This window comes from Geotrypetes seraphini, chromosome 6, assembly GCF_902459505.1.
Source record: "Geotrypetes seraphini chromosome 6, aGeoSer1.1, whole genome shotgun sequence".
NCBI classification, from domain to species: Eukaryota; Metazoa; Chordata; class Amphibia; order Gymnophiona; family Dermophiidae; genus Geotrypetes; species Geotrypetes seraphini.
The window spans coordinates 217522423-217549660 of record NC_047089.1 but is presented as its reverse complement, the minus strand read 5'-3'; the positions used below and the strand labels follow the sequence as shown (position 1 = coordinate 217549660).

Genomic DNA, 27238 nt, shown 5'->3' with positions numbered 1-27238 from the left:
CTTTCTTCTTGTGCTTTACTAGTTCTGAGATCTCCACGGAGAACCACTGTGGTCTATTTTTCCTGCATCGTCTGTTCACGGTTTTTATGTACATGTTGGTTGCTTCTTGTAGGGTAGATTTCAGAGCCGACCATAGAAACTCTACACTGTCTGTCGTGCTTTGGTTTTGCAGCACTTTGTAGACATAGTCCCCCATGCCCTGAAAGTTAGTTCCTTTAAAATGTAGGACCTTAGTTGATGCATTTGACTACTGGTACCTTTCTTGAGGTGGAACCACACCTTGTTATGGTCGCTGGAGGCCAAGGTGTCACCCACCGATACCTCTGTGACACTGTCTCCATTGGTGAGCAACAGGTCCAGGATTGCCTGATCCCTGGTGGGTTCTAAATCCATCTGCTTAAGGCATGCTCCTCACATGGAGGCTTCCGCTGGTTGTAGCCTCTGGTTTGTTCCAGTCCGCATCGGGCATATTGAAGTCTCCCTTCAGCACTGAATCTCCACGCAGTGTGATTGTCTCAATGTCTTCCATTAGTTCATCGTCTGCATCCTCCTTTTGTTTTGGTGGTCTGTATACGACACCAAGATACAGGCATTTGTTATTGCCCCTGGCAAGGTTCACCCAGAGGGATTCTCCCGTATACTTGATGTCTGTGATTTTAGTAACCTTGATGTCATCTCTTATGTACAGAGCTACCTCTCCTCCTGATTTGCCTTCTCTGTCGCAACGGAGTAAGTTATATCCTGGTATGACCATATCCCATCCGTGGGACTCCGAGAACCACGTTTCTGATATCGCCACTACATCAAGGTCAGCGCTTCTCATTTTCATTTCCAGTTCCAGTATTTTGTTGCCTAAGCTGCAGGCATTAACGTACATGGCTGACCATTCTTTCTGTCTGCATGAAGTGTTTTCTGTCTGAGATAGTTTGTCCGAGGTAAGTGCACACACTGTAAACAATACTTTAGGAGTCACTGTAACTCAGGCGGGAAACAGGAACTTAGCAAACATAAGGTATGGAGGGCTATGTATGTTAATGCACACAGTTTGGGCAAAAAAATTCTGGATTTAAAGATAGAAATAATGAACGCCGACCTAGACGTAGTGGCAATTTCTGAAACTTGGTTCACGGACTCACATGGGTGGGATATGGTTATACCAGATTATAACCTACTTCGTCGAGACAGGGAGGGCAAGTTAGGAGGAGGGGTAGCACTATACACTAAAGAAGACATCAAAACTACCAGAATCACAGATGTCAAGTACACCGGGGAGTCCCTCTGTGGGAACCTGGCTAGAGGAAACGAAAGATGTCTGTATCTTGGTGTGGTATACAGACCTCCAAGACAACAGGAAGACAAGGATATGGAATTAATTGAAAACATCACTTTGCGTGGGGACACAGTACTGTTAGGGGACTTCAATATGCCCGATGCAGATTGGAATGCACTTTCCGCAAAAACCAGCAGCAGCAGAAGGTTGTTAACCTCCATAAAGGGTGCACGGCTCAAACAATTGGTATTGGAGCCCACTGTGGACCAGGTGATACTGGACCTGGTACTCACCAACGGAGAAAGCGTATCAGAAGTTTCGGTAGGTGATATGCTGGCCTCCAGCAACCATAACATGGTTTGGTTCAACCTTAGGAAAGGTTTCACCAGATCAACCACAACAACAAAGGTCCTTAACTTTCGGGGCACTGACTTCAAATGCATGGGAGATTTCATCCGTCGGGCACTGCAAGACCAGGCTGAAACCGATAATGTGGAGACTATGTGGTCAATCCTGAAATCTATCCTACACGAAGCAACAAACCGCTATATAAAAATGGTAAGCAAACGACAGAGAAACAATAAACCCCAGTGGTTCACTACAGAAATCTCAGACCTCGTTAAAAAGAAGAAAAAAGCATTTATTTCCTACAAACAATCAGGTAAAGGAGATGCAAAAAAAGAAGACTATCTGGCCAGGTCTAAAGCTGTCAAAACGGCAGTCAGAGAGGCCAAGCTTCGAATAGAAGAGAATCTAGCGAATGATATTAAGACAGGGGAAAAATCCTTCTTCAGGTACATCAGTGATAGAAAAAGGAACACAGATGGGATAGTACGCCTCAGGAAAGCAGACGGGAATTATGTAGAATCGGATTCTGATAAAGCAGAATTACTAAATGAATACTTCTGCTCAGTCTTTACCTGCGAGGCACCGGGGTCCGGTCCACAGTTGCAAGCAAAGCAGAGCTCGGAAGACCCGTTCAGGAATTTCGAGTTTACACCCTGCAGCGTCTACTGCGAACTATCAAGACTCAAAGTGTACCAAGCCATGGGACCAGACAATTTACACCCCAGGGTGCTTAGAGAGTTGCGTGATGTCCTGGCAGAGCCGTTATCCGTGCTCTTCAATCTTTCCATAAATACGGGAAGAGTCCCTCTGGACTGGCTAATGTCATCCCTCTCCACAAAAAGGGATGCAGGGCAGAGGCTGCAAACTACATCCATAGTGAGTAAACTTATGGAAACACTAATTAAGCACAAACTAGATACGATCCTGGACGAGGAAAACCTACGGGATCCCCGCCAACATGGATTTACCAAGGGAAGGTCCTGCCAATCCAACCTAATTAGCTTCCTTGACTGGGTAACGAGAAAGCTGGATGTGGGGGAGTCCCTAGATATCGTGTACTTGGACTTAAGTAAAGCTTTTGATAGTGCCCCACACTGCTGGTTATTGAGCAAGATGAAATCAATGGGTTTGGGAGAAACATTAACTGCATGGGTCAATGATTGGCAAAACGGTAGACTTCAGAGAGTGATGGTAAATGGCACCCTTTCAAAAACATTGGAGGTGACCAGTGGAGTGCCGCAGGGCTCGGTCTTGGGCCCGATCCTTTTCAACATATTTGTAGGAGACCTAACAGGGGCTTCAAGGTAAAATCACATTATTCGCTGATGACGCCAAACTAGTAAGTAAAGGCACCATGCCCGACAGTATGAAGCAGGACCTACTTCGATGTGGCGCATGCGTGTTCGGGGCATACGCAAGTTGGGAGCTACGAGGCGGTTTACTTTCCTGTGTGCCAGTTGCCCTTTCCAACACAACGCATGATAAAAAAAGAACAGGTAGGAGGGAAAATGGGCAGGGACATTGACAGACTGACAGAAATAGAGACACACACAGAAAGACAGGGGGCCAGGGAGAGAGATTGAAAGGGAAAAAATATAGACAGCAGACAAGGAGAGGGAGACACACAGAATAAAAGACAGACAGCGGCCAAGGAGACAGACAGCAAAAAAAAAAAAGACAGACAGACAGCGGCCAAGGAGAGAGAGAGAGAGAGAGACAGAAAGACAGACAGACAGAAAGTGGCCAAGGAGAGAGAAAGAAAGAAAGACAGACAGACAGAAAGCGGCCAAGGAGAGAGAGAGAAAGAAAGACAGGCACACACACCTATTCTAGCACCCGTTAATGTAACGGGCTTAAAGACTAGTACTATAATAGTTGGAGAGGATCCAGATGTTGCGCCATGCACACTAGAAGTCAGGTGTGAAACCTGGACTCAGATGAAGACCTCTCTTCCCAGTCCTGCAGCTGTTTGTATAGCTTTCTGTGTATTGTATCAAAATTGCTCTGAAAACATGTCTTCTGTAGAATGACTGCATTAAATGCTTCCATTATAACCCTGCTAACAAATCAACAACTGTGTTCATAGTCTAGCCAACACATTTATTAAGATACATAAACCATAAATGGAGTGCAGCTGTGAAACAGGATGTAATTAAAGTTTGGGGCATTTACAGCAAAAAGGATCTAGCGCAGATATGTGAATTATAGAGTGTCCGATACCTTGCCGATCTGTCAACTAGGAACAGTTCCTGTGCAGATAACAACACTGCACAAAAAGCCAAAAGTATGATGGGATGCAAATGTTAACCTGACATATAATGCCTGTGCATGCTTCTTATTTAATTATGGGAGCAAGTGAATGGCACAAGAAGTCTCCAGAGCTACATCAGTCATCCCTAATACTGCATCTATATGATAAAACACATACATTTAAAGCTAGCCCTCCTCCATTGCTCAGCATATTGTGATACTGATGACTTGGGACGCAGATGATGGCTGTTGCTACTCCAAGGACTTGAACTACTCCCTCCACTGACTGTCTGATAGGAAGGTAAAGAACTACTTTCTAGCTTGGGAGAAAGGTAGAGAAAATTAAATAAAGAAAGAAAGAAAATAAAGAAATGACTCATCAAAGGCACCTCTGTTACAATAATTGCAATGAAAAAGGAACTGATTTACCAAAGGAGATGCCCCGTCAACACATCAATGATAATAATTTAGCACTGTTGTAGCACATCAGTAATATTCCCAGAAGTCTGTTGCTAGCTGTTTTATAAATATAATGTGAACCAAAACACAAGCACATACACACAAGCACACCAAAATGTTTTTTGTGGTATCTTCTTCAGAACTCAGCTGATTCTTATGAAATTTAGTGCTTTGTGTCCTGAATGAAGTTGATGTAAAGTGCTGTAAATATTTCCCACCACGCCACAACACTACCTTGTGAAAATGAATTGTTGCTACGGGATACACGCGGAAGCAGACAATAATTTGTAAACAGTCTCTGCATCAAAATGGTTTTCACTGCAGAAGACTTAATTCTGATAAAGAACATGGTAGTGTTAAAAGGTTACGGCAGTCGATGATTGTTGAAAGAGTTCTGAGCAGGGTAATTGGACACAAGCGCACTTTTAAGCAGCAGTACCTGTGTGGGTGCCAATTAAGCTGCTAGTTTCGCTCTAGGTGTGTAAAAATGTACTTGGAAAATGACACATGATGCAAGTTTTATTAAAATAGTTATTTCCATTTATTAATTGCCATAATGATCCTCAAAAGATTGGTTGCATTACCGGGAGATCTTTACAGCTGCCAAACGCTGGCCTTTCTGACAAAGATCTCAACCCACTAATTCGTTGCTCCCCAATATGTACCTTTTATCCTGCATGACATCATTACTTGTCAGCCAATCCATTAACAGAGGCTGTCCTTAAATTTGGACAAAGAACTTCCTTTTAACATGAAATAAAAGTTTCAGAAATCATATTTTTGTTTACATTCATTTCTGAATATACATAAACCCATTATTACATATCCAATACTCTTTTTGCCCTTCTCCAAAACTTAAATTAAACCGTTTATCTATGCATTTGTTGAAAAATGTTGAAAAGTTTATGTCTCTGTCAGCATCAGAGAAAGGAGGAGGGATATTCCCCCCTGCTCTGAAATAGAGAGCTGAACGGGGATGACGGGAATCCCGCGGGACCCGCGGGCATCCCGCAGGTTCCCCCTTCGTGTCACGGGGATCCCGTCGGGACGCCCCTAGGGTCACGGGAATCCCGTGGGGATGCTCCCTAGGGTCGCGGGGATCCCCTGGGGACGCCTCCGAGGGTCGCAGGGTTCCTACGGGGCTTGATGTACTCAGCCGCGCGGCTCTTCTTCTCCCTACCTGCTCTGCTTGCAGCACAGAGCCGAAAGGAAGTCTTCCCGACATCAGCGCTGAAGTCGGAGGGGTGGGAGGGCTGAAACAAAGCCCTCCCTCCCTCCGACATCAGCGCTGATGTTGGGAAGACTTCCGTTCAGCTCTGTGCTGCAGGCAGGGCAGGTAAGGAGAAGGAGAGTAGCCTCGCGGCTCGAGTGGCGTACCAAGGGAGGGGGGCGGTCCGCCCCGGGTGCAGCACAGCCGGTCAGGTCCCCTTACTTTTGTGGCGCTTCCCCGACTGACCAACCGACCGACAACAGCCCCGGTCCGACAAACCTCCCTGCCCTGTAGCCGCAAATCTAAATTACCTTCTTACAGAAGCTATAAGAAGTTAATTTAGATTCGTGGTTAAGGGCAGGGAGGTTTGTCGGACCGGGCCTGTTCTGTTGTTGGTCGGGTGGGGTAGCGCCACAAAGGTAAGGGGGCAGGGAGAGAGAAAGGGAGGAAAGGTGGAGTGGAAAGGAAAAGACGCTTAAGGGAAATGGGTAAAACTGAGGGTGGAGAAGGACGCTGAAAGCACATGGGAAAAACAAAGGGGTGGAGAAGGACGCTGATAGGCCATGGGGAAGAGGGGGGGAGAAGGACGCTGAAAGGACATGGGGAAGACAGAGGGGGAGAAGGACACTGAAAGCACATGTGGAAGACAGAGGGGGAGAAGGACGCTGACAGGACATGGGGAAGAAGGGGGGGGAAGGACACTGAAAGCACATGGAGAAGACAAAGGGGTGGAGAAGGACGCTGAAAGCACATGGGGAAGACAAAGGGGTGGAGAAGGTCGCTGAAAGGACATGGGGAAGACGGGGGTGGGGTAGAGAAGGACGCTGAAAGGCCATGGGGAAGACAGAGGGGGAGAAGGATGCTGACACAACATGGGGAAGATGGGGGAGAAGGATGCTGAAAGGAAATGGGGAAGAGAGAGTGGGGAGAAGACGCTGGCAGGGAAGAAGACAGAGATGCCAGACTATGGGGGAAGCGGAGGGAAGAAGATGGGTGCCAGACCAATTTGGAAGGGGGGAGAAAGGGAAAGGCACAGTAACAGAGCAAATGGAAGACGCAGAGGGAAGAGAGACAGTGGATGGAAGGAATTGAATGAGAACATGAGGAAAGCAGAAACCAGGCAACAAAGGTAGGAAAAGAATTCTATTTCTTTTTTTGTTTGTTTTTGCTTCAGGATAAAGTAATATATTAAATGTGTTGATAAAAATTTATAAACATTAGAGGCTCTGGTAGAAACCCATTTACAAAGTATGTATTCTTCCCAATTAATATTTCCAAATTAATAAAGTCTTTTTGCTTATTTGTAAATGGGTTTCTACCAGAGCCTTTAATTCAGTAGCATAATTAAATGAAATAACTATTTCTGAAGTTTATAGGGACGGGCGGGGACAGAGGGGATTCCTCACGGGGACGGGCGTGGACGGAGGGGATTCCTCACGGGGATGGGTGGTAATGGAGGGATTCCTCACGGGGACAGGTGGGGACGGGTGGGATTCCTCACGGGGACGGGTGGGGACAGGTGGGACTTTGGTGGGGACAGGTAGGGACGGGTGGGATTTCTGTCCCCGCACAACTCTCTATTCTGAAAAACTGGCAGTTTCAAGTTTCACTAACACACAGACTCAGATCCCTTCCTATACTGGAGACTAGTACAGCATTTCTGATTCTAACTATTTCCAGATGTTGCCTCAGGATTTCTCCTTAGAGTTCCTTCAGGTTTAAAATATATAAAATATTAGAAATTAAGTACACACCATTTTTTTCACATATCTTTCATACATCATTCATTCGGGGCCCCATTCACACACAACACAATATATTACATTCATACTTTAATACACGTTATATCTCAGTTTGGAATATGGAGTCTAATATGCTCTTCCTAACCGGCCTAAGCACATCTGTTATCAATTTGCCCATGAAAGTCAAGGCAGGAAAAACCTGAACAAAAGACAGACAGAGAGAAAATCACTAACACAAAATGGAGTCACTACCTCAAGATGGAGTTCTTAATATCTTTCTATGTATCATGTATATCCTGATTTCCTCTATGGTCTGGCTTAATAGTGAAGTACATAAAAAGAATATTATTATGCTTTTCCTTAATATTAATCTATAGTGTGTTTTTCTGGCATTGGCTACATCCATATTCAGATTTTTATTCACCAACTTTTCATACACTTCTATTGGGCGTGGCCTTAACTAACACATATGCTTGTATCTAACTAGAGATACCCAGAACCATATGAAAAGCAGGCGTTTTTGTAGAAAAAAACTCCACAAAATACTGCACCATCATGTCTTGCACTGTCCATTCCATTAACGTACCACAGCTATCGCCCTTACACAGCTATCGCCACTATTCAGTTCCCACAAAAGGGTTGGAACCACAATGGCCTTGATGTGCTGCTATGCAAGATCCGAGCAATGGACAGTGTGGATCATAAGCCAGGTCGTGGATGACCGTGTTTCATTTGCGCACATGACCACATTGATATTGTACGTGATCTTGTGCTGAGCCACAAACACACGAAACAACTCACCGAATAGCAAGAGAAGCAAGAATAAGCCAGACAAATGTGTTCAGGATAACTCATGACAATCTGAAATTAAAGTTAATTATTGTAAACCAAGTCGAGCTTTCTTAGAATGATGACTCGGTATATAAAGCCAAGCCTTAGATTAGATTAGAAAGTGTCTTATAAAGTGTTATGCCCAAGAGTTAACTTTACACAACAAAGACACATGCCTGAAAGGATGCAAGCAGCTTATGACCAAGTACCCAGAGCACAGCGTCAGCTTCATCTGGTTTACAGATGAAAAGATATTTACAGTAGCTCCACTAATTAACACACAGATTGATCGCCTGTACATGCCTTCAACAATACTGAAAAATCAGTTTTACATGAGTCAAAAACTATTCATGCAAGGTAAATAATAATAATACTCCAAGACACTACCAGGCACACATTATTCAATTGTTTATATGAATAACGTCTGTGTTTGACATTTGGAGATCCTCTGTATTGGGCTATATACGACATTCAAAAGAATTGCTAATAGCCACCAATATCATCATTGGTCTCCTGTCTCCACTATTTATATCTTCATTGTTCATATCTTCAAAATTTCAAGCTTAAATTCAATTGGAACACTCAAAACTTAAGAATGAAGCCAAAACACTTATCTTGCAAAACAGCCACTCCACCAGACCACTGTCAACATGGCCAATGTTTCGTATCCTGCATCAGGGTAGAGGTCTGATTAAAGCCAGCATGTGGAGTGGCTATTTTGAAAGATAAGTGTTTTGGTTGCTCGCACCAAAGTTAAAAAGCTACGGCACTTGCAGCTGGCTATCCGTAGTGATGAAGAGTTGTACTCTCTCATTAAAGCTACTATTGCTGGAGGTGATGCGATCCCTCACGTCCATAAGTCTCCAATTGGAAAGAAGGGGCAACAGAAAACTGCGAAAGAATTGTGTGATGAACTTCCTGCTTCCTCCCTGTCATTGTACTGTAACTGGGGCAGAAGAAAATGAAAAATGTGGAATTTTTTAAAGACAGTTTAAATGGAAAAGCTTAGACAATTGAGCATAGACATTATTGAAGATTCCTGGAATTTACAGGTGTGACAGTTGTCACCGATGATATGAAAATTGAGATTGTGAATGAATCAAAATTACGTGACTAAATTAAAATACAGTATCTGCACATTTCATTGGAAACTCAGCCTTGAGGCCTTGTAATAAAGAGATTAAGGGGTTCATAATAAAAAAATAAAAAAACGTCTAAAAAGTGTCCTAAATGGCTACTTGGACGATCAAAAAAGTCTGATCGTCCAGGTACCCATAACCAAAGCTGGTTTTTAGACGTATCTAAAAACAGCTTAGGCCTTTCCCCTGCCTCTAAATGCACAGAGAGAAAAGAGGCGTGTTTAAAGGAGGGGAAAGGGCGGGCAGTGGGCGGGAGGTGGGCCGACCTACGCCTAGGCGTACAACAGGTATAACCAAAACCGTAGGCAGGTTGCCTAGTCGGCACTTATACCTTTTTGACTTAGACGAAGTCAAACCAGGTCTAAATGCCAAAAAAGGGGCCGCTGAGCTGCTCGTGGCTGCTGCGATCAGCTCAGCGGCCCCAGCAACCTGCCTACCCCTCCACCGCAAGCATCGCGGTTTGGATGTCAACTGAAGTAAAGAGGGCAATAAATGACAAAAAAGTATCCTTCTGGAGATGGAAAAAGGACCCAACGGAGGAAAATCACCAGGCGCACAGGAAATGCCAAAAGGAATGCCACCGAGAGGTTAGAAAAGCGAAAGGGGAATACGAAGAGGGGCTGGCCAGGGAGGCGAAAAACTTCAAGGCATTCTTCAGTTACGTAAAGGGGAAGCGACCAGCGAGAGAGGAGGTGGGGCCGTTGGACGATGGGGTTAGGAAGGGAGTGATTAAGGAAGTAGCTGAGAGGTTGAACACGTTTAGCCATTCTATGATAACTACAATGATTTACTACAAATCAAGCTCACATACAAGTTAAGTGCGAATTTTTGATACATTTTAAAGTTATTTATTTCACTCAGCACTTTATAACAGCTTGTTGCACATTTGTAGTTTTGCACATAAAAATACCGGCTCAATGATAGATACCTTTTACCTGTACAAGTGGTTTCCAGACACTGATGTGTTTTGAACATTACGGGTTTCTGAGAGCGGTATAAGAGAACAGCAAGAATTCTTATTATTATAAGTCCTCTATTTTGGTTTGTTTATTTTGATTTGTTCAAGAGGACTTAGTCCATTTTTTTGGTTAAGCATATCAATGTTTTGAATTAAGTCATGGTGTCTGTGTCCTAATGGTTTGTCTGTCTGTATATCCAGGAGCAACAAGAACAGTGGATGTGATTTAAAAAAAACAAAAAACACCAACCAATAGTGCACAAAAACTTTTTAATAAGTATCTTCTAAACGACTCAACACAGGCTATGTTTCGGCTAATTGGAGGTATTCTCCATAAGGAACATGTAATTCCTTTGTTGGCCAAGAAGGATATGGTGTTACTCGAGAGGGTTCAGAGGAGAGCGACACGTCTGATAAAAGGGATAGAAAACCTTTCATACGCTGAGAGACTGGAGAAACTTGGACTCTTTTCCTTGGAGAAGAGGAGACTTAGTTGGGGATATGATAGAGACTTACAAGATCATGAAGGGCAAAGAGAGAGTAGAGAGGGACAGATTCTTCAAACTTTCAAAAAATAAAAGAACAAGAGGGCATTCGGAAAAGTTGAAAGGGGATAGATTCAAAACAAATGCTAGGAAGTTCTTCTTTACCCAACGTGTGGTGGACACCTGGAATGCGCTTCCAGAGGACGTAATAGGGCAGAGTACGGTACTGGGGTTTAAGAAAGGATTGGACAATATCCTACTGGAAAAGGGGATCGAGAGGTATAGACCTGGACCTGTTGGGGCCACCACGTGAGCGGGCTGCTGGGTGCGATGGACCTCGGGTCTGACCCAGCAGAGGCATTTCTTATGTTCTTATGTACATTGGCTTCCATTTTCTTGGAGAATTTGGTTCAAGACCCTGGTGTTAGTGTTTAAGGCCCTACAGCATGTATAGTCGAAAGCAATCGCTAACTCAGTAGAGCCATACGTGCCCACACGTACACTACAGTCTGAGTCACAGCATTTGTTGGAAGTCCCTTCATGGCAGTCTGTTGTTAAATCCTCAATTCGCGCTAGGGTCTTTAGTCTAGAAGGTCCACAAATGTGGAATGTACTCCCTGATAATATTCGTCAGATTTCAGTGTTTCAATCTTTTCGTAAGCCTCTGAAGGCTTACTTTTTTCAGGAAGCTTTTGGAAATATACAAAGGGGAAAATTGTGATCTGTGTATTTAAATTTTTAGTTTTGTTTTAAATTTTGAATTAGACTCTTATTTTAGTGTTTATATTTTGTTTGGAGAATACAGTTATTTTATGTTGTCTTGTCTATTAATTCATTTGCTTGTATATTGTAGCTCACCTAGATTTTTGTGATATGCGGGATATAAATATTTTAAATAAATCAGGAGCCTGAGGTGGGGCCCAGAAGAAGAATATGATCTGAGAGTCCTCCACTGCTACTACCACCATTATCAAGCCCTGGGCTGATCCTGGCTTTACTAAATTTCTGTCTTCAGAAAAGGATGAATGGAACAGAGAAGGGACGGGGACTTTGCTAGATTAGATGGGATCTTTCCTTTATTTCCATGCCTGATCTTGGAAAAGCCAAAGGTACAGTATACTGCTTAGCTTCTCTGGGATATGTTCTGGTTAGGCCCTTGACTGCATGCACCCCAGGGTTAAGAGCACAAGTCCTGGGAAGTTTCTGCAAGGGGGAAGAAGAAGATCATTAGGGGCACCCCCCAACAGTGGCATAGTAAGAGGGGTGCGGAGCGCCCCAGGCGCCAAGTCCGTGGGGGCACTGGCACCTCTCCACCCCGCCCTGCCATACCATCCCACACTCATGCCATCCCTCTCCTTCCCCCCCACCTCTGTTTTATCTTCACTAGCATGAGCAACTTCTGCCTGTTGCTCACGCCAGCCTGGTTCTCCTCTGAATCACTTCTGGGTCACGGGGCCCGGAGTGGCATCAGAGAGAAATCCAACGCTGGCGCAAGGAGCATGCTGCAGAAGCCACTCGTGCTGGTGAAGATTAATCTAATCTAATCTAATCTAAACCTTAAGTTTATATACCGCATCATCTCCATGAGTATGGAGCTCAACACGGTTTACAAGAACTTAAAATAGTGGGTAGAGAAGAAGAAAAAGGATTACATGAACTTATGTGTAGAAGGGGGGAGAGAAAGGGGGGAAGGATAGAGTTACAATTTGCTGAAAAGCCAGGTTTTCAGTTGTTTGCGGAATAACTGAAGGGAGCTCAGGTTCCGCAACGGGGTGGTGAGGTCGTTCCAAAGACCTGTGATTTTGAAGAGAAGGGATTTTCCCAGTTTGCCTGCATAGTGGATGCCGCGTGGAGAGGGGAAGGCTAGTTTAAGCTTTTGGACAGTTCTGGAGGAGTCGGGACTGGAGGAGTTGAAAGACAGTGGGATAAGAGGAGGGAGGATTCCGTGAATGATCTTGAAAGCCAGGCAGGAACATTTGAAATGGATTCTGGAGATTATTGGGAGCCAGTGAAGTTTGGCAAGGAGAGGGGAGGCATGGTCAGATTTGCGTTTTGAGAAGATCAGTTTGGCTGCAGTATTCTGGATTAGCTGGAGTCTAAGAATACTTTTTTTTTAATAGATTTAAGTAGATGGCGTTGCAGTAATCTAGTTTGGAGAGGATGATGGATTGGACAGGATGGCAAAGTGTTGTTGGCTGAAGTAGGATCTAGCTTTCCTCAGCATGTGAAGGCTGAAAAAGCATGATTTTGCCAAGGAGTTGAGGGAGAGAGAGGAATCGATAGTGATACCAAGGACCTTGCATGAGAATTAAGAGATACGGGGGGAGGAAGAGCACAAATGTGGAATGGGAGGGATGGGAAGGAGCGGGGGTGCAGAGAGGAGAGCGCAGGGGACCACAGGGGGGGGCACCACCACTCCAGGCACATCCTACCTTTACTATGCCACTAATCACCAAATACCCAGTAGTGTACACAAAATGAAAGAGGCAATAAGAAGTCATTTTACAGACTTCTTTTACACAGAAAGTCTTCCTCTGCTCTTGAAGTGCTCAGAGTTACGGCCATCCCTTCACAATGACTTCTGCAGTCGGGAGCCGCATACATCAAAATATTACTGTTGCAAAATATTCCAGGGAGGAAGAAACTGTTCTTCAACTTGTCATGTTCATGCTCCTTTACTGTAAAACTGTGTCAGATGTTAGTGCAGCAGGAAATGGCCCTGTCAAGGCACCTGTTACAAGAGCTGAAAAATGAAACCGTTCTATTGTCAGGAGAAGCAAACACATTCTGTTTGTCAGTGTCATACTCAGTATGAATCATTCCAGCTCAGCCCTTGCTGCTTGAACGCTGCATCAGTCCACCAGCCTCCAGGAGAGATGCTCAGGGGTCCCAAGTCCAGTTCTAGACTAACCAGCGTCCTTTGCACAAACTAAAATTGGTGCCACTCCCTTTGTGGTAACAGCTCTGGCACAACATTCACCTCTCTCACTCTCTTTTCTTTCTTTCTCTTGCTTTCTCTGTCTCTCTTTCTATCTATCTCTCTCTTTCTATCTCTCTTTTCTTTCTTTCTCTCGCTTTCTCTCTTTTCTCTCTTTCTCTTGCTTTCTCTCTTTTTCTTTCTTTCTTTCTCTGTCTTTCTTTCTCTCGCTTTCTCTCTCTCTTTGTCTGTCTGTCTCTTTTTTTCTCTTGCTTTCTCTCTTTTTCTTTCTTTCTCTCTCTCTCTTTTTCTTTCTTTCTCTCTCTCTCCTTTTACCCAGCATCCCTACACTGCTACTATTATTCCCCAATCCATATAATGTGGATCGCCATGGGATGGGTGGTGGCAACAACATGATGGTTCCTCCTAGTGCACTGTGCTTTATTTGGCCACACAAGTTGCAGACCCCAAAAGCCATCCCTATTGGGCCTAACCTCCTTGATAAATGCCATTGCTGTGAGGGAGACCTGAATTCAGTTTACAGATCTGGCTTCTGCACACTTGGTTGGCAAGGACTGGGGATACTAAGGACACAGGGCGTAAAGCTTGTGGAAGGAAGAAGAGTTCTAGCCACGACAATGACACCTACTAGTCAGACTCAGGTGCGAATGCATTGAGTTCTGCAGAGGGCCAGGAGACTTAGTCCATGGCTAAGAATCCAGTGTGGCAACAGAGTGATGAGGTGAGGGTGAAAAGAGCAGCCTTGATTCTAGTCTGGAAGCAGGTATAGAGTTCCTGTAAAGATCCAGAAGCTGTTGGGGCTATTGTGCGTGCTAGTTAAGCTCTAAATTTATTGGGATTTATTAACTGCCTTTATGAAGAGATTCACCCAAGGTGGTTTCATTGAACATTAGTCAGGTACTCTAAGCATTTTCCCTATCTGTCCCAGTGGGCTCATAAACTACGGTGCCTGGGGCAATAGTGCTGGGATCAAACCCGCAACCTCAGGGTGCCGAGGCAGCAGCTCTAACCACTATGCCTCTCCTCCTCCATTCTCAGAATGCTCCAGTTGCTGCTGCCGCCAAGCCCAGATCTAACTCTCAACTCCTGTTTCCATCTCAAGGGCTGAAAGATGAGGGGAAACAGCAGCCCTAAGTAAATCTAGTGCCTGGATTTACTGCCATCCCCCCAAAAAAAATCTAGTGTCTGTTTACCTAGCTTTGCCTCTGCTGAGACCGGTCACTGCAGTGATTGGGTCAGACTCGGACACAGCCAGTCTGTCTGGTTTTTAGGATGTTCACATTGAATACATAGGAGATAGATTCACAAGCAAAGGCAGCAATTCACAAACATCTATCTTATATTAAATATAGAGGGCTAGATTTGGGCACACATTGGTACAGAACAGCGCATAGCAAGGTGTGTGTACAAATTCAAAGGGGCACCAATTACTGCCAATTAACTCCCAATTATTGCCATTACTTGGCTGGTTAGCCAATTTAAGAGGATATCCTGAGTAGCTGGGAGTCTCCCAAGGGCTGGAATGAGAACCACAGGACTAGACGGGAAGGCCGAAGGATACAAAATGAAAACAATGCCCTAGTAGTTGAGAATAAATTCTTGTGGTGTTGTAGTCCAGTAAAGGCCTGTTCCAATTGAGCTTGGAAATCCATAGGAGCAGGGGGGGGAGACTGCAGATATTTTATATCAGAAACTTCTGGGGGACCACCACCAGCCAGATGGTTTATCAGGATATCTCTAATGAATATGCATGAATGGGATTTGCATACAGTTGAGGTCATGGGCATGCAAATGTCTTACATGCATTTTCATTGTGGATATTTTGAAAACCCAGCCAGCTGGTGGCCCCCTAAGTCAGGTTTGGCAATGACTGCTTTTTGCAGACGGAGCATGAGAAGGAACGAACACGCCTGCAAACACATAAGATGAAGGAGAGCTGTTGTCAATTATGGGTATACAAGGTAGGGGAAAAAGTTTTGTTACTTCTCAATATTCAAGACATGGGGAAGGGGCGATAGAGATGTGAGTGGCCACCCATCTTGGGTGAGATTGTCTTTAATCTTAGGGCTTAGGGCTAGATTCATGAACCTGGCGATTGTGCCCGATCCGTGGCTGATCCGCGGCAGGCCGACTGATCCACAAAGGGTCAGTATTTAAACGGGGGTGATCGGAGGAACGCTCCCCCTCCGACCACACGGATCGCTAGTGAACGATCCTGAAGCATGCGCAGGCCTTCTTCTTTGTCTGTAGATGGTCTGCGCATGCTTACAAAAGCAGTTTGTTTGTTTTATTCTTTTAAACTTTTGAGCCAGTGGTTTTAACCTGCTTTAAACCCGTGGGTTAAAACCACGGGCTTGCACTGCGAGGAAGGGCAGGAGAGTCGGGGCAGAGAGCAGATCGAGGCAGAGAGCAGGAGATCGGAGCAGAGAGCAGGGCGGTAGAAGGCAGGGCAGTCGGAAAGGACCTGAGTGACTTTTTCTCAGCAGTCGCTTATTTTTGATCGGTCAGCCCAGTCAGTGTCCCTCATTTTTTAAAGTGAATTGTTGCCTGCCTACATTTGAATGCCGTTTCCCCTCATTTGCATGTGCGGATCGGAGGATGATCGGGACAGAGGTTAGTGAATCGGGTCGGAAGAAAATTGGGTCGTAAACTGATCGGTTTGCTTAGTGAATCTAGCCTTTAATACACGTGCACATTAATTAACATCTATTCCCTCCTGATCCCAAGGAGTGTGCTAGCTCTTTAATTGCTTGATTAAGTGTCTGCCATCAACCCCTGTCATGTTGATAATGCTTCTATATTATAGATTGCTACCTGCCAGGACAGGAGAAAGGAAGTGCTAATTAGAATCTATGCCTGTACAACCAGGGTCCTCTCTCACCTCCACCCCACTGAAATGATGCAGTCAAGAAAACAAGAAGGGTGGGGTCAAAAGATAACACCAGATCCCTGGCAGAAGGAGCTTGAGGAAGGCATCCATTATCACTGTTCCTGGGATTCAAGAGCATTTGGTGTCTGCCAGCAAGTACATAGGGCTAGATTTACTAAACCCACCGATCATGTCCCGACCACTTAGTGACCTCTTTGCGACCCTGACCCAATTCATTAACTTTCCTCCCAAGCGTATCCGTGCCCGATCCAATCCACGCATGCAAATGAGGGGGACGGCATGCAAATGTAGGCAGGCAGCGATTCACTTAAAAAAAAAAATGAGGAATACCGACTAGGCAGGCCGATCCAAAACCAAGTGACTTCTGGGGATCAGTTGCTCACGTCCCTGCCGAATCTCCTGCCCTTCAGAAGCAGTATGCATATGCCAAACTCTTGCGGCCACAACTATCCTGCTCTGCTGCCATTCACTTCAGTATTTTGAATCAGCTGCAATTTTTTTTTTAACCATTTTTGAGTTTAAGTTGAAACACAAAGAATTATAATAATCAAGCTGTGATATCAACATCTGGACCACCAATGTAAAATGATGTTCAAAAAAGTGAGATTTCACCAGTCTCAACTGTCTCATTACGTACACAGTTTTCTTCCATAAATTTGTGAAGAAAACTACAAATGGTGACCTCATTATTAATTGGCTGTGCTTATGTGCACACCTAGTGGGACAGCTAAATATGAAAGTACCACTACCTACAAGTGGAAGTCACGAAACCACTGTGTCCACATGAAAGTGGAACATGCTAGGGTTGTATCCTCTTATTTTATTCCTTCTGGGGCTAATATGCAGCATGCAGTGCAGTTAAAGCCTGCTGCTTGTGAAGAACCTGGACATTTAATGCTGCACAGCGTCCAGCAGAGCGCAGTTTTTACTGCTCAAGTGTCCCCTGAAGAAGGCATCTTCCACACGCCGAAACCGGGATCCTTTGTTGGGACCTACTGTTTCTACTAAAGACTTTTTGGTTGTAAAGACATCCCCCTTGTCTTTCCGTGTTGTTTTGTTCAGATCCCAAGGCGAGGGGCTCTTCTGTTTGCACTATATCCAGTGATCAGCACTGAATTTCCAGTTTCATTTTAGGCCGCTAGGACTCCATTGGTTATGCCAACATTTAACACTAACCGGTTATATGTTCCTAGTAGTTAAAGACAGGCCTCCTATTTGTGTGGCCTATTTCAACCACTAACGTCAATCCTGAATATCAGCACTAACTGGCTATATTGCAGTGCATTGTACAGGAGAGTTTCATGCCTATTCACTACCGATTTTGTTTATCTTATCCATTCTGGTTTTCTGATACTCTGTGTACTACCAGTAGGGACCCCTGAGGAAGGAGTGTTTCTTCGAAACAAGGCATTCATTAAAGAGCCACTGTTGAATTCAATCAGATCATATACTCCTTGTGTCTTTATAGAAATCAAATAAAGGTACTAGCCACAGAAGGTATCACTTAATTTTTGTTAGCACTTAAATTTTGTATGGATCTTCAGGAGGCACCCGGGAAATGTACACCCAGTTGCTGCTGCTCTTCGTCGACGAAGGTCCATACAAAATATAAGTGCTAACAAAAATTAAGTGATACCTTCTGTGGCTAGTACCTTTATTTGATTTCTATAAAGACACAAGGAGTATATGATCTTCGAAACAAGGACCATGTCGGGTCCGGTCCACAGAAATATCGGGACCAGTTGTTTTGGATTCAGAATGCCGCGGCCAAGCTCATCTTCGCTAAAAGTAAATTTGACCATGTCTCCCCATTCCTGGCCAAGCTCCACTGGCTTCCGATAATCGCCAGGGTCCACTATAAATGCGTCTGTTTAACTTTCAAAATCCTATATGGTATCCTCCCTCCCTTTATCCCTCTTTCTTGGAATTCCTCAAACCCTAATACCACCAGATCCTCCCACAAATTAAAACTATCCTTCCCCTCGCTAAAAGGCATTTCCCACACAGGAAAGCTAGGGACCTTCCTCCACTTCAAAATCACTGAGCTCTGGAACAACCTTACCTCCCCTCTTCGGAACTTGAGCTCTCTCCAAGTTTTCCGCAAACATCTGAAAACCTGGCTTTTCTCAAAAAATGTAAGTCTCCCTCCAACTTAGGAATCAAGGAAATCTTATATCTTGGCATCCCAAATCCTCTAAATTTTCTTCACACTTCTACCTCTAACCCTCTGTTGTAGTTCCTTCCTATTTCCCCTACTGTAAACCGCGTCGAGCTCTACGATCATGGAGATGATGCGGTATACAAACCTAAGGATTAGATTAGATTAGATATATACTTTTTTATTATTATTATTTATTTATAATTTTACATAAATTTCACAAGATAATCTTACTCCATGAAATACAGGGAAAGAAACATATCATAAAAGGAAAATTAAGAGCACAGCTCTTACAATATATAATTAAAATCATACTAATAACCCCCTTCTTAGACCACAATATTGGGGAGCGTGATCAAAATATATGAGAGTAAATGTGCATATGGTTTCCAAAAAAGAAAGGCTTGGTGGTACTTGACAACTGCTATATTATAAAGGCCCCTCATAATCATTCCTTGATGATCTTTTTGATACCTATAAACTCCTTCAAGTGGTCAGGAGAGAAAAAGGTGTGTTTAATTCCCAAGTACCTGACCAAGCATTTACAGGGATATGCTAATAGGAATGTTGCCCCCAGTTTAAGGGCTCCTTTTACAAAGGCGCAGTAGCGGTTTTAGTGCACACTTAGCACACACTAAAATGCCAGAGGCGTTAGCCGCTACTGCCTCCTTTAAAGCAGGCGGTAATTTTTCGGCTAGCACACGCTAAAGCACGCACTAATCCTGAACGTGCGCTAAAAATGCCAGTGCACCTTTATAAAAGGAGCCCTAAGTGTCTCTTGACGTAGGGAAAGGAAAAATTTTCTTCTCTCTTGAGTAGTCTTAGTGACATCAGGATATATCCATATTTTCTGATCTCCAAACAATTTTTGCGAATTTTTTAAAATATAATTTCAAGATCATATTAACATCCTGTTCAAAAATGAAAGGGACCAACAGAGTGGCTCTATTTGGATATACAGTGTTCCCCCGGTCATTCGTGGTCGGCAGTTCGCAGTCCCGGTCATTCGCAGTATTTCGGACCGCGAACCACCAACCAGGAGAGGACAGCTGGCGATGCAGGAGAGGGCAGCCGGAGCGCCGGCGAGTGAAGAAAATCACTCGCTGTATGCTCTGACCGTCTCTTCCTGCACTAAAGTCGGACCTCACCAATCAGGAGCTGCGTGTCAAAGGGTTCAATTCATGCCTTTCAAAATTGCAGCTGGAGGTTCTTTACATTCAGGTCCAGTAGGTATTTCCTTGTCCCTGGAAGGTTCCCACTCTTGCTTTGTATCTGAGGCAATGGAGGGTTATGGTGAGTGACTTCTCCAACACTTCAGAGAGCTGCAATGGGATTTAAAAGTGGGCGTCCCTAGTTCTTAGCCTGCCGCTGTAACCATTAGGCTACTCCTCTGCTTCACTTTTGTAAAATACTGCCAGAATTTAGCAATTCCCAATCTGGATGTCCAAATTCTCATCTCGGGCTTATTTTCTCTGATAATTTTGAATTACTTGGTTTGATTATGTTGATTGCGATTTTGCATGTATTTTCATTATGTACAGTATGTATGTTCTCTTGTAATCTCATTTTTAGAAAGAATAAAAGTTTATGACTACATACTAACATAACGTTCTACATAAAATGGCTCTTCATATCTACTTGACTACAACCTTAGTGGTATGTTTCCAACATCCATCCTTTCATAGCACTTCCTCACTCCCATCTTCGCACACCCATCCCTTCACAGCATCTCCTTGCTCCCATATCCACACATCAGCGGTTTAAATTCTAAGTGGCAAAAGTTTAAATGTTAACTCAACTATATAATCGCACTTCACTCCCTGATGAAAGGATTGAAACGGGGCTCACGTTGGATGAAATGGTGCTGCAAGATAAGTTCATTGCTTTTTATATTAAAAATTTATAAAATTGAAAAAAAGTTAATAAAAAGCAATAATAAGAAAACACAAAGTAGACGACTATAAAGGATAATATGAGTTCAAAGTAATAAGCATATCATAGGATGCTACTAATTGGGATTAATGAGGATTGCAGCCAGTTTGGGTTATGCTACCCGAGTGGCAGTCTGATGATCCCTATACCCAACATGCTTGTTCTGTGTTGCTGATAGCTGGGTGAGTGTCGCCATTAGCACTTGAAGTGTGACTAGTAGCCAGGATTCTATTTTGGAACAGTTTGTGTTGAGCCACTAGTATGGAAGGTGGAGATACCCAGTTTTTACATAGGACCTCCTTCGTGAGGTTATGGAGAGAAACCTTTTTGCAGTCTGGAGTGGTTAGAGCTCCAGCTTCAGCACTCTGAGGTTATGGGTTCAAACCCCCACGCTGCTCCCTGTGACCCTGGGTAAGTCAATTAATCCTCCACAGCCCCAGTTACATTGGAGAGATTGTGAGCCCACCAGGATAGATAGGAAAAATGCTTGAAGTACCTGTATGTAAACCACTTTGAGTGTGATTGTATAGCTACATAAAGGCAGTATACTGTATAAGCCCCAGTCCCTTCCCCCCTTCCAGCTTAATACCCTGATGAAGAGCTGGAGCAGATATGGTAAGCCTAGTTCTTGTTGCACAGTACAGTCATGAAAAAATTAAGACATCCCCTTGAAATATTCACATATCAATGTCAAATCATTTTTTTATTTCTGGAGAAGAAAGTGATGTAATTTCAGGTAAACAACAAAAATTTTCCTTGATTTACTCATGAAACAAAAGATATCCACAAAAATGTGTATTCTAGCTGAGGAATAAATTAGGACACCCCCACATATCCTCCCACTTAAAGTGGCTCAAATCACACACTGGTGTATCACATCAGGTGTACATGATTAGAACATTGTTACTCAGCATTTTGAAGGAGGTTTGACCTACTTAAACCTCAGACATTTGGTTTGGTGTGCTCATGACTGCTGCTGTGAGAATGAATATCATGGTGAGATCAAAAGAGCTGTCTGAGGCCTTCAGAAAGAAAATTGTAAGGCTGGTAATGGATTTTAAAAGATCGCAAAATAATTTGACATTAGCCAGTCCACGGTCTGGAAAATAGTGTACAAGTGGAGGACTCTCCAAATAACTACCAACATGCCCAGGTTTGGTCATCCAAGCAAGTTGACTCCCAGAGCAGACTGTAAGATGCTAAAAGAAGTCTCCAACAACCCTAAAATGTCATCACGAAACCTACAGCAGGCTCTTGCTACTGTTGATGTGAAAGTACATGCCTCTACAGTCAGAAAGAGACTGCACAAATTTAACTTGCATGGGAGGGGTGCAAGGAGGAAACCTTTGCTCTCTAAGAGAAATATTGAGGCCAGACTGAAGTTTGCCAGAGAGAACGTAGACAAACACCAGGCCTTCTGGAATAGTGTTCTATGGACAGATGAGTCTAAAATTGAATTATTTGGACACCAGAAAAGAGGATATGTTTGGCGTACACCAAATACAGCATTCCAGGAAAAGAACCCCATACCAAATGTGAAGCATAGAGGTGGAAGTGTCATGGTTTGGGAATACTTTGCTGGAACCAGACCTGGCCATCTTACCATCATAGAATCCACCATGAATTCTACCGTGTATCAAAGGGGGCTTCAGGAACATGTGAGACCACCTGTAAGAAAATTAAAGCGGAAGTGGAACTGGACCCTGCAACACGACAATGACCCAAAACATACCACTAAATCTACCAAGGACTGGCTGAAAACTAAGAAATGGAGAGTCCTGGAGTGGCCGAGTCAAAGCCCTGATCTTAATCTCATTGAGATGCTGTGGGATGACTTGAAACCGGCTGAAACATCTCACATTGAATGAATTTTGCATTGAGGAGTGGGCCAAACTTTCCTCACACCAATGTCTCCTTGATTTACTCATGAAACAAAAGATATCCACAAAATGCGTATTCTAACTGAGGAATAAATTAGGATACCCTACACCCTAATAGCAAGTGTTACCCCCTTTGGCTACAAGAAGCATCTCACTGCAGTTATTTCAGCCAAAGGGGGTAACACTAGCTATTAGGGTGTAGGGTGTCCTAATTATTCCTCAGTTAGAATACACATTTTTGTGGATATCTTTTGTTTCATGAGTAAATCAAGGAAAAGTTTTGTTGTTTACCTGCAATTAGATCACTTTCTTTTCCAGAGATAAATTTTAAAAAAAGATTTGACATCGATATGTGAACATTTCTTAAGATAGAACTGAATATTTCATGGGGTGTCCTAATTTTTTCACATGACTGTATGATGCACCTTGTGATAGAAAAAAATACCAAAATGAAATGTTTGGGCTACATTCTGTTAAGTTCATTATCCCTCTCTTTTACTGCTGCTTTAAACAACACTAAAACTATGCAAAGTGATGGCAAGTGAAGAAGTCTCACAAAGAATGCCTCTCTCCTGCATTTTAATTCCTTGAAGAAAGCAAGCTGCCTGCAACCAGACCAGCTGTGTGAGATGTGCCCTCGGTGATCTGTGTTGAGCATTTCATTTTCCAGATGTTCATGGGTTCCTCAGGGGGAAGGGTACCAACCAGATGGCACACCCCCACAATTCATGTGTTCTTCTACCTATCTTCATCTAGATGTATCCTGAAACTAATTATTTGAGAAAAGTTACCAAAACTATTAATCAGTTTCTGACTCCTTGAGTCCACAGGGCTGTAAAACCAGATGGCAATGATGAAAATAGCAATAGACCTATGCTATTAAAGCTCCAGTTCTCCAGGAAGAGGTAGAAGGCTGTCTCCATTAAGGACATCACTACCTGTTTGAATGTAGGGAAAGAAGAGAGGCTGAACTGGTTTTTTACTTCATGCTGGTGGGACAGACCACTTTTTCCAAACTCAGGAGTAGATGCATCAAATCTTGTGGTTGAGCTGTAGCTGTACTGCAAAATACTGTACAAAAATAGCAGATGTGCTTTAATCGATGACCATGGAAATTACTGCCATGTTAAAATTTGCATCAGTATTTCACACCTCATTGAAAAAAAATGTCACCTTTTCTGTCAGTATCTGAACAGTGATTGACTCAGGCACTGACAGGAAGGGTGACCACAACAATAACAACAACAACAAAAAAAAAACCCTGCAGACAAGCATGCTGTAGTATTTCTCTTTTTCCATCCTGCCCCATCCCCGAACAACCCTGGTGTCTAGTTTCAACCCCCTCACCTCAAGAAAATCCCTGGTATCTAGTGGCACTCTTTCCTCCCAGGCCTACCCCTGCCTAGCCTGTCTTCAAAGTTGAATAAAAAAAAGTCCTTGGTATCTAGTCATTAAAAAAAAATCACTTATATGGCATCTTGAACCTGCCCAGTACATCCCAGAATGCACCAGGTAGGGCAAGCCACTGCCATTTTGAGTTTGATTGCACCGGAGGCAGAAGCAAGTGGGCATCACTATTTCCTCACTAAAATGTAAAGAGTAGAGGGGCTTGGGTAAAGGTCAGGAGAGGGGATCTTCATTAGACACTATTTTTATTTTTTGAAATGTTGAAGTTAGGTCAGGTTGGGCAGGAGGTGGGAGGGAAGGGTGTCACTAGAATCCAAGAAGTTTGTTTTCTAGATGTGGGAGGGCTGATATACCACTAAATCTACCAAGGGGTGACACCAAGGATTAAAAAAAAGAATAGTATAGCTGAGGAGGTCAAATGGGGAGCCCTACATACTGGGGCTGGGTGGGGGGTGCTTTAGATACCAGGAAGGTGTGTTTTCTTTTATTTGGGATGGAGAGTCAGTCGGGTCAGGTAGGGGTTGGTGCAGAAAGCTAACCAGCAGGGAAGTCAGGTTAGGTTACGCCTACCTGGTGAAAAAAATTAGCACAGTAAAAGCTATCATTTTTGTTTTGTGCATTGGTGCAGCTTACTTCATGGCCTTATATGTATTCATTTGAATGCCATGTGTGCCACGCTGAGGTAAATTTGAACTCAGACTCATCCTGCATTGCATGACAGCATATTCACGCAGAAGATCTTGCGGTAGCTTTCTGCATTAGCCCCTCAGGATGGGTTTAAGAATTGGTTGATATGTGCCTCCATTCCTGAGGACTAGTGTCTGGGTCACAGCAAAGTCTCACTCCCCGTTTGCTCTTCCTCACTCTCCCTTTTCCTTCTTCCTGAACCTCCCTCCCTTCCCCCCCCCCCCCCCGCCCCGAGCCTCCATCCTCCCTCCACCTGATTGCCATCTCCCTGAGCCCCTTCCTTCCTTCTCTTCCCCCTGAGTCATCTTCTCCCCTTCTTCCTTTCCATGGCCCCGATACTCTAAACTCTGGTGATAAACTGATCAGTGCTTGCCCCATAATGCAGGAACAGCAAAGAAACATAGCCTCCCAACGCTTAAAACTAATGTCATTCAAATGATATTTGCACTGTATGACTGAAAGTAATGGGGATATGCATGACTGGCACATGTGCGCATACATCAGTACTATTATTCTGCACCTTTAAATATAAGTTTTTCAATTTTTATCACTCGAAAGGCTTATATTTAAAAGCAGAGAATAGGTGCACTTAAATATAAGCCTTTAAGGCGGGAGGGGCAGGGGTGGATTGCCCCAGGCACCGTCCTGGTGGGAGCTTTAGCACTTCTCTTTCTCTCTGCCCCTGCTCCTTCCCCGCCCCTCCTCTATCGCGCAAACGCGCCTTCCCTTCCCACCATATCTTTAACTCTTCACCGGCACACACAACATTTCCAACCTGCTGCTTACACCAGCTTTGGCTCTCCCTCTGACGTCACTTCCTGGTCATGAGACCAGGAAGTGACGTCAGAAGGAGAGCCGAGGTTGCCATGGTCAGGTTGATGGTGCTGTTCATGCTAGCGAAATTAAAGAGGTATGGGGAAGGGAAGAAGTGCGCGCATGTGGCATGGGTGTGGGAGGAACAGGGGCAAAGAAGAGGGTGGGGTGCCACTGCCCCAGGCGCCTCCCAACCTCACTATGCCACTGGGTGCCAATGTGTGCTTTGCTTGGACTCACATACTTTTGTTTCTCAGTACCGAAGCTTAAAGGCTTGCATATGCACAGGCTTCCTTCTGCTTCCAAAACAAATCAAAACTGGCAGGTTTTAAACAGAAAATCATACGAAATCCTCTCTTCAAATCTCCCTTTGCCAGCTCCGAGCTGGCAGTAGGTTCCCAGCAGCAAGAGCAGGGTTTGTTTGTATGCTGTTCTCTGAGCATTGGGAGGGCATAGCAAATGACTTTCTTAACCTCCGTTTGACTACATTTAAATACATTTTGGGGCTATCTTTAGCACGCATGTTGTTTCCTGTGCTAAAGCCCTCTGAGCATTTTACACAGATTAACACCAGCACTAGGCGGCTCCAATGCCGACATTAGGATCTGAGCATTGGGGCCCCTGTCAATCTCTTTTATAACCTTTTCATAATAGTTGTCATGTCTCATCAAACCATGTGCCTCTGACAGTGTTAACAATAGCTTCTTAAGCTATCAGGTGTCATTAACAGTAAGAGCTTCCAAGCAGCTAAAAAGTAACTCCCTTATGTGATATCCCCAGGAAGGCGAAGGTCATTATGAGGAACCAATGAAGGATTACTCGCCTGCAGATCACAGGGAACTGGAATCCTGCCCAAATTAATCATCTCCTTGGTGTGACAGACCCCAGCCTTCCAACAACTTTATCAGCTCAAGGGAGGTCCTCTCTATCCTGTCGTTCATACTGAAGGGCATGAAAGGATTACTGTGGTATCAAGCAAGTATGGAGTCCAGGCAAGATATGAACAGTTAACATTCACTCATACGCTGACGCTGTTTGATAAATTCATCTCCTAACACAGGTCATCATTACTAAAAATTGTATTTTAATTACGTTTGTATTTTGTATCCTTTTATGAAACACTTTGTATTTATATATCATTTCTGTATTTCGCTGATTGTCCAGCTTTCTTTGGTGTAAACCGCCTAGAAATCTTTTTGGTTATGGCGGTATAGAAGAATAAAGTTATGTTATAAAAACATAAGAATTGCCGCTGCTTTCAATGGAAGTATAACTCATATGTCTCTATCCGTCCTTATTTCCATTGCTTTCAAAGGAAGTAAAACCCGGATAATGCAATTCATCCTCTTTTTGTTCTGGAGCCACCCTAATCATGGACTACAAACTTCACATGCTTGGATGTAAGTTCAAACACAAGACTGGCCTAAAAGCCTCCCTCCTGGAATAGGTAACTTGGCAGCTCATGATGGCCCAGAGGCAAAACGACAGAGTGTCACTCTGTTCCTATTGTTTGCATCTCTTTCAGATGCTGAAGCTGTAAAGAAAAATGATCTAGGGCTGCATATTAAGCAATTTAACATTTCTGATTGTGGTTAAGAAAAGCCCTTTGTGGTTTGGAAAGTTCTTGTTGGCAAAACACACATTTAATTAATCCTCGCTAAAGAAGCCCTAAGCTTATTCAGTGTGACGAATCAGATGGAGAGAAAGAGATAGTTTTTAGACAATTAGAATAAATAATAGACCATAGACAATAAGAAACATCTAAAAACAGAACGCCCTGATAGAAAAAACTTGCTATTGGAAAAAGATAGCACTGCACCAACACAGCAAACATTACCTCG

At 43.8% G+C, this 27238-nt stretch overlaps 1 protein-coding gene across 1 annotated transcript in view; it reads left to right on the top strand.

Annotated features, from left to right (window-relative positions):
- The window catches only part of LOC117363128, an 86000-nt gene extending 59453 nt beyond the window's left edge, over window positions 1–26547 (top strand). Inside the window, exon 2 of the mRNA XM_033950445.1 lies at window positions 26178–26547. Coding sequence (XP_033806336.1) covers window positions 26178–26197 — 20 coding nt within the window. The 3' untranslated portion in view covers window positions 26198–26547. The remainder of the gene's footprint in view (window positions 1–26177) is intronic.
- Window positions 26548–27238: the final 691 nt, after the last annotated feature.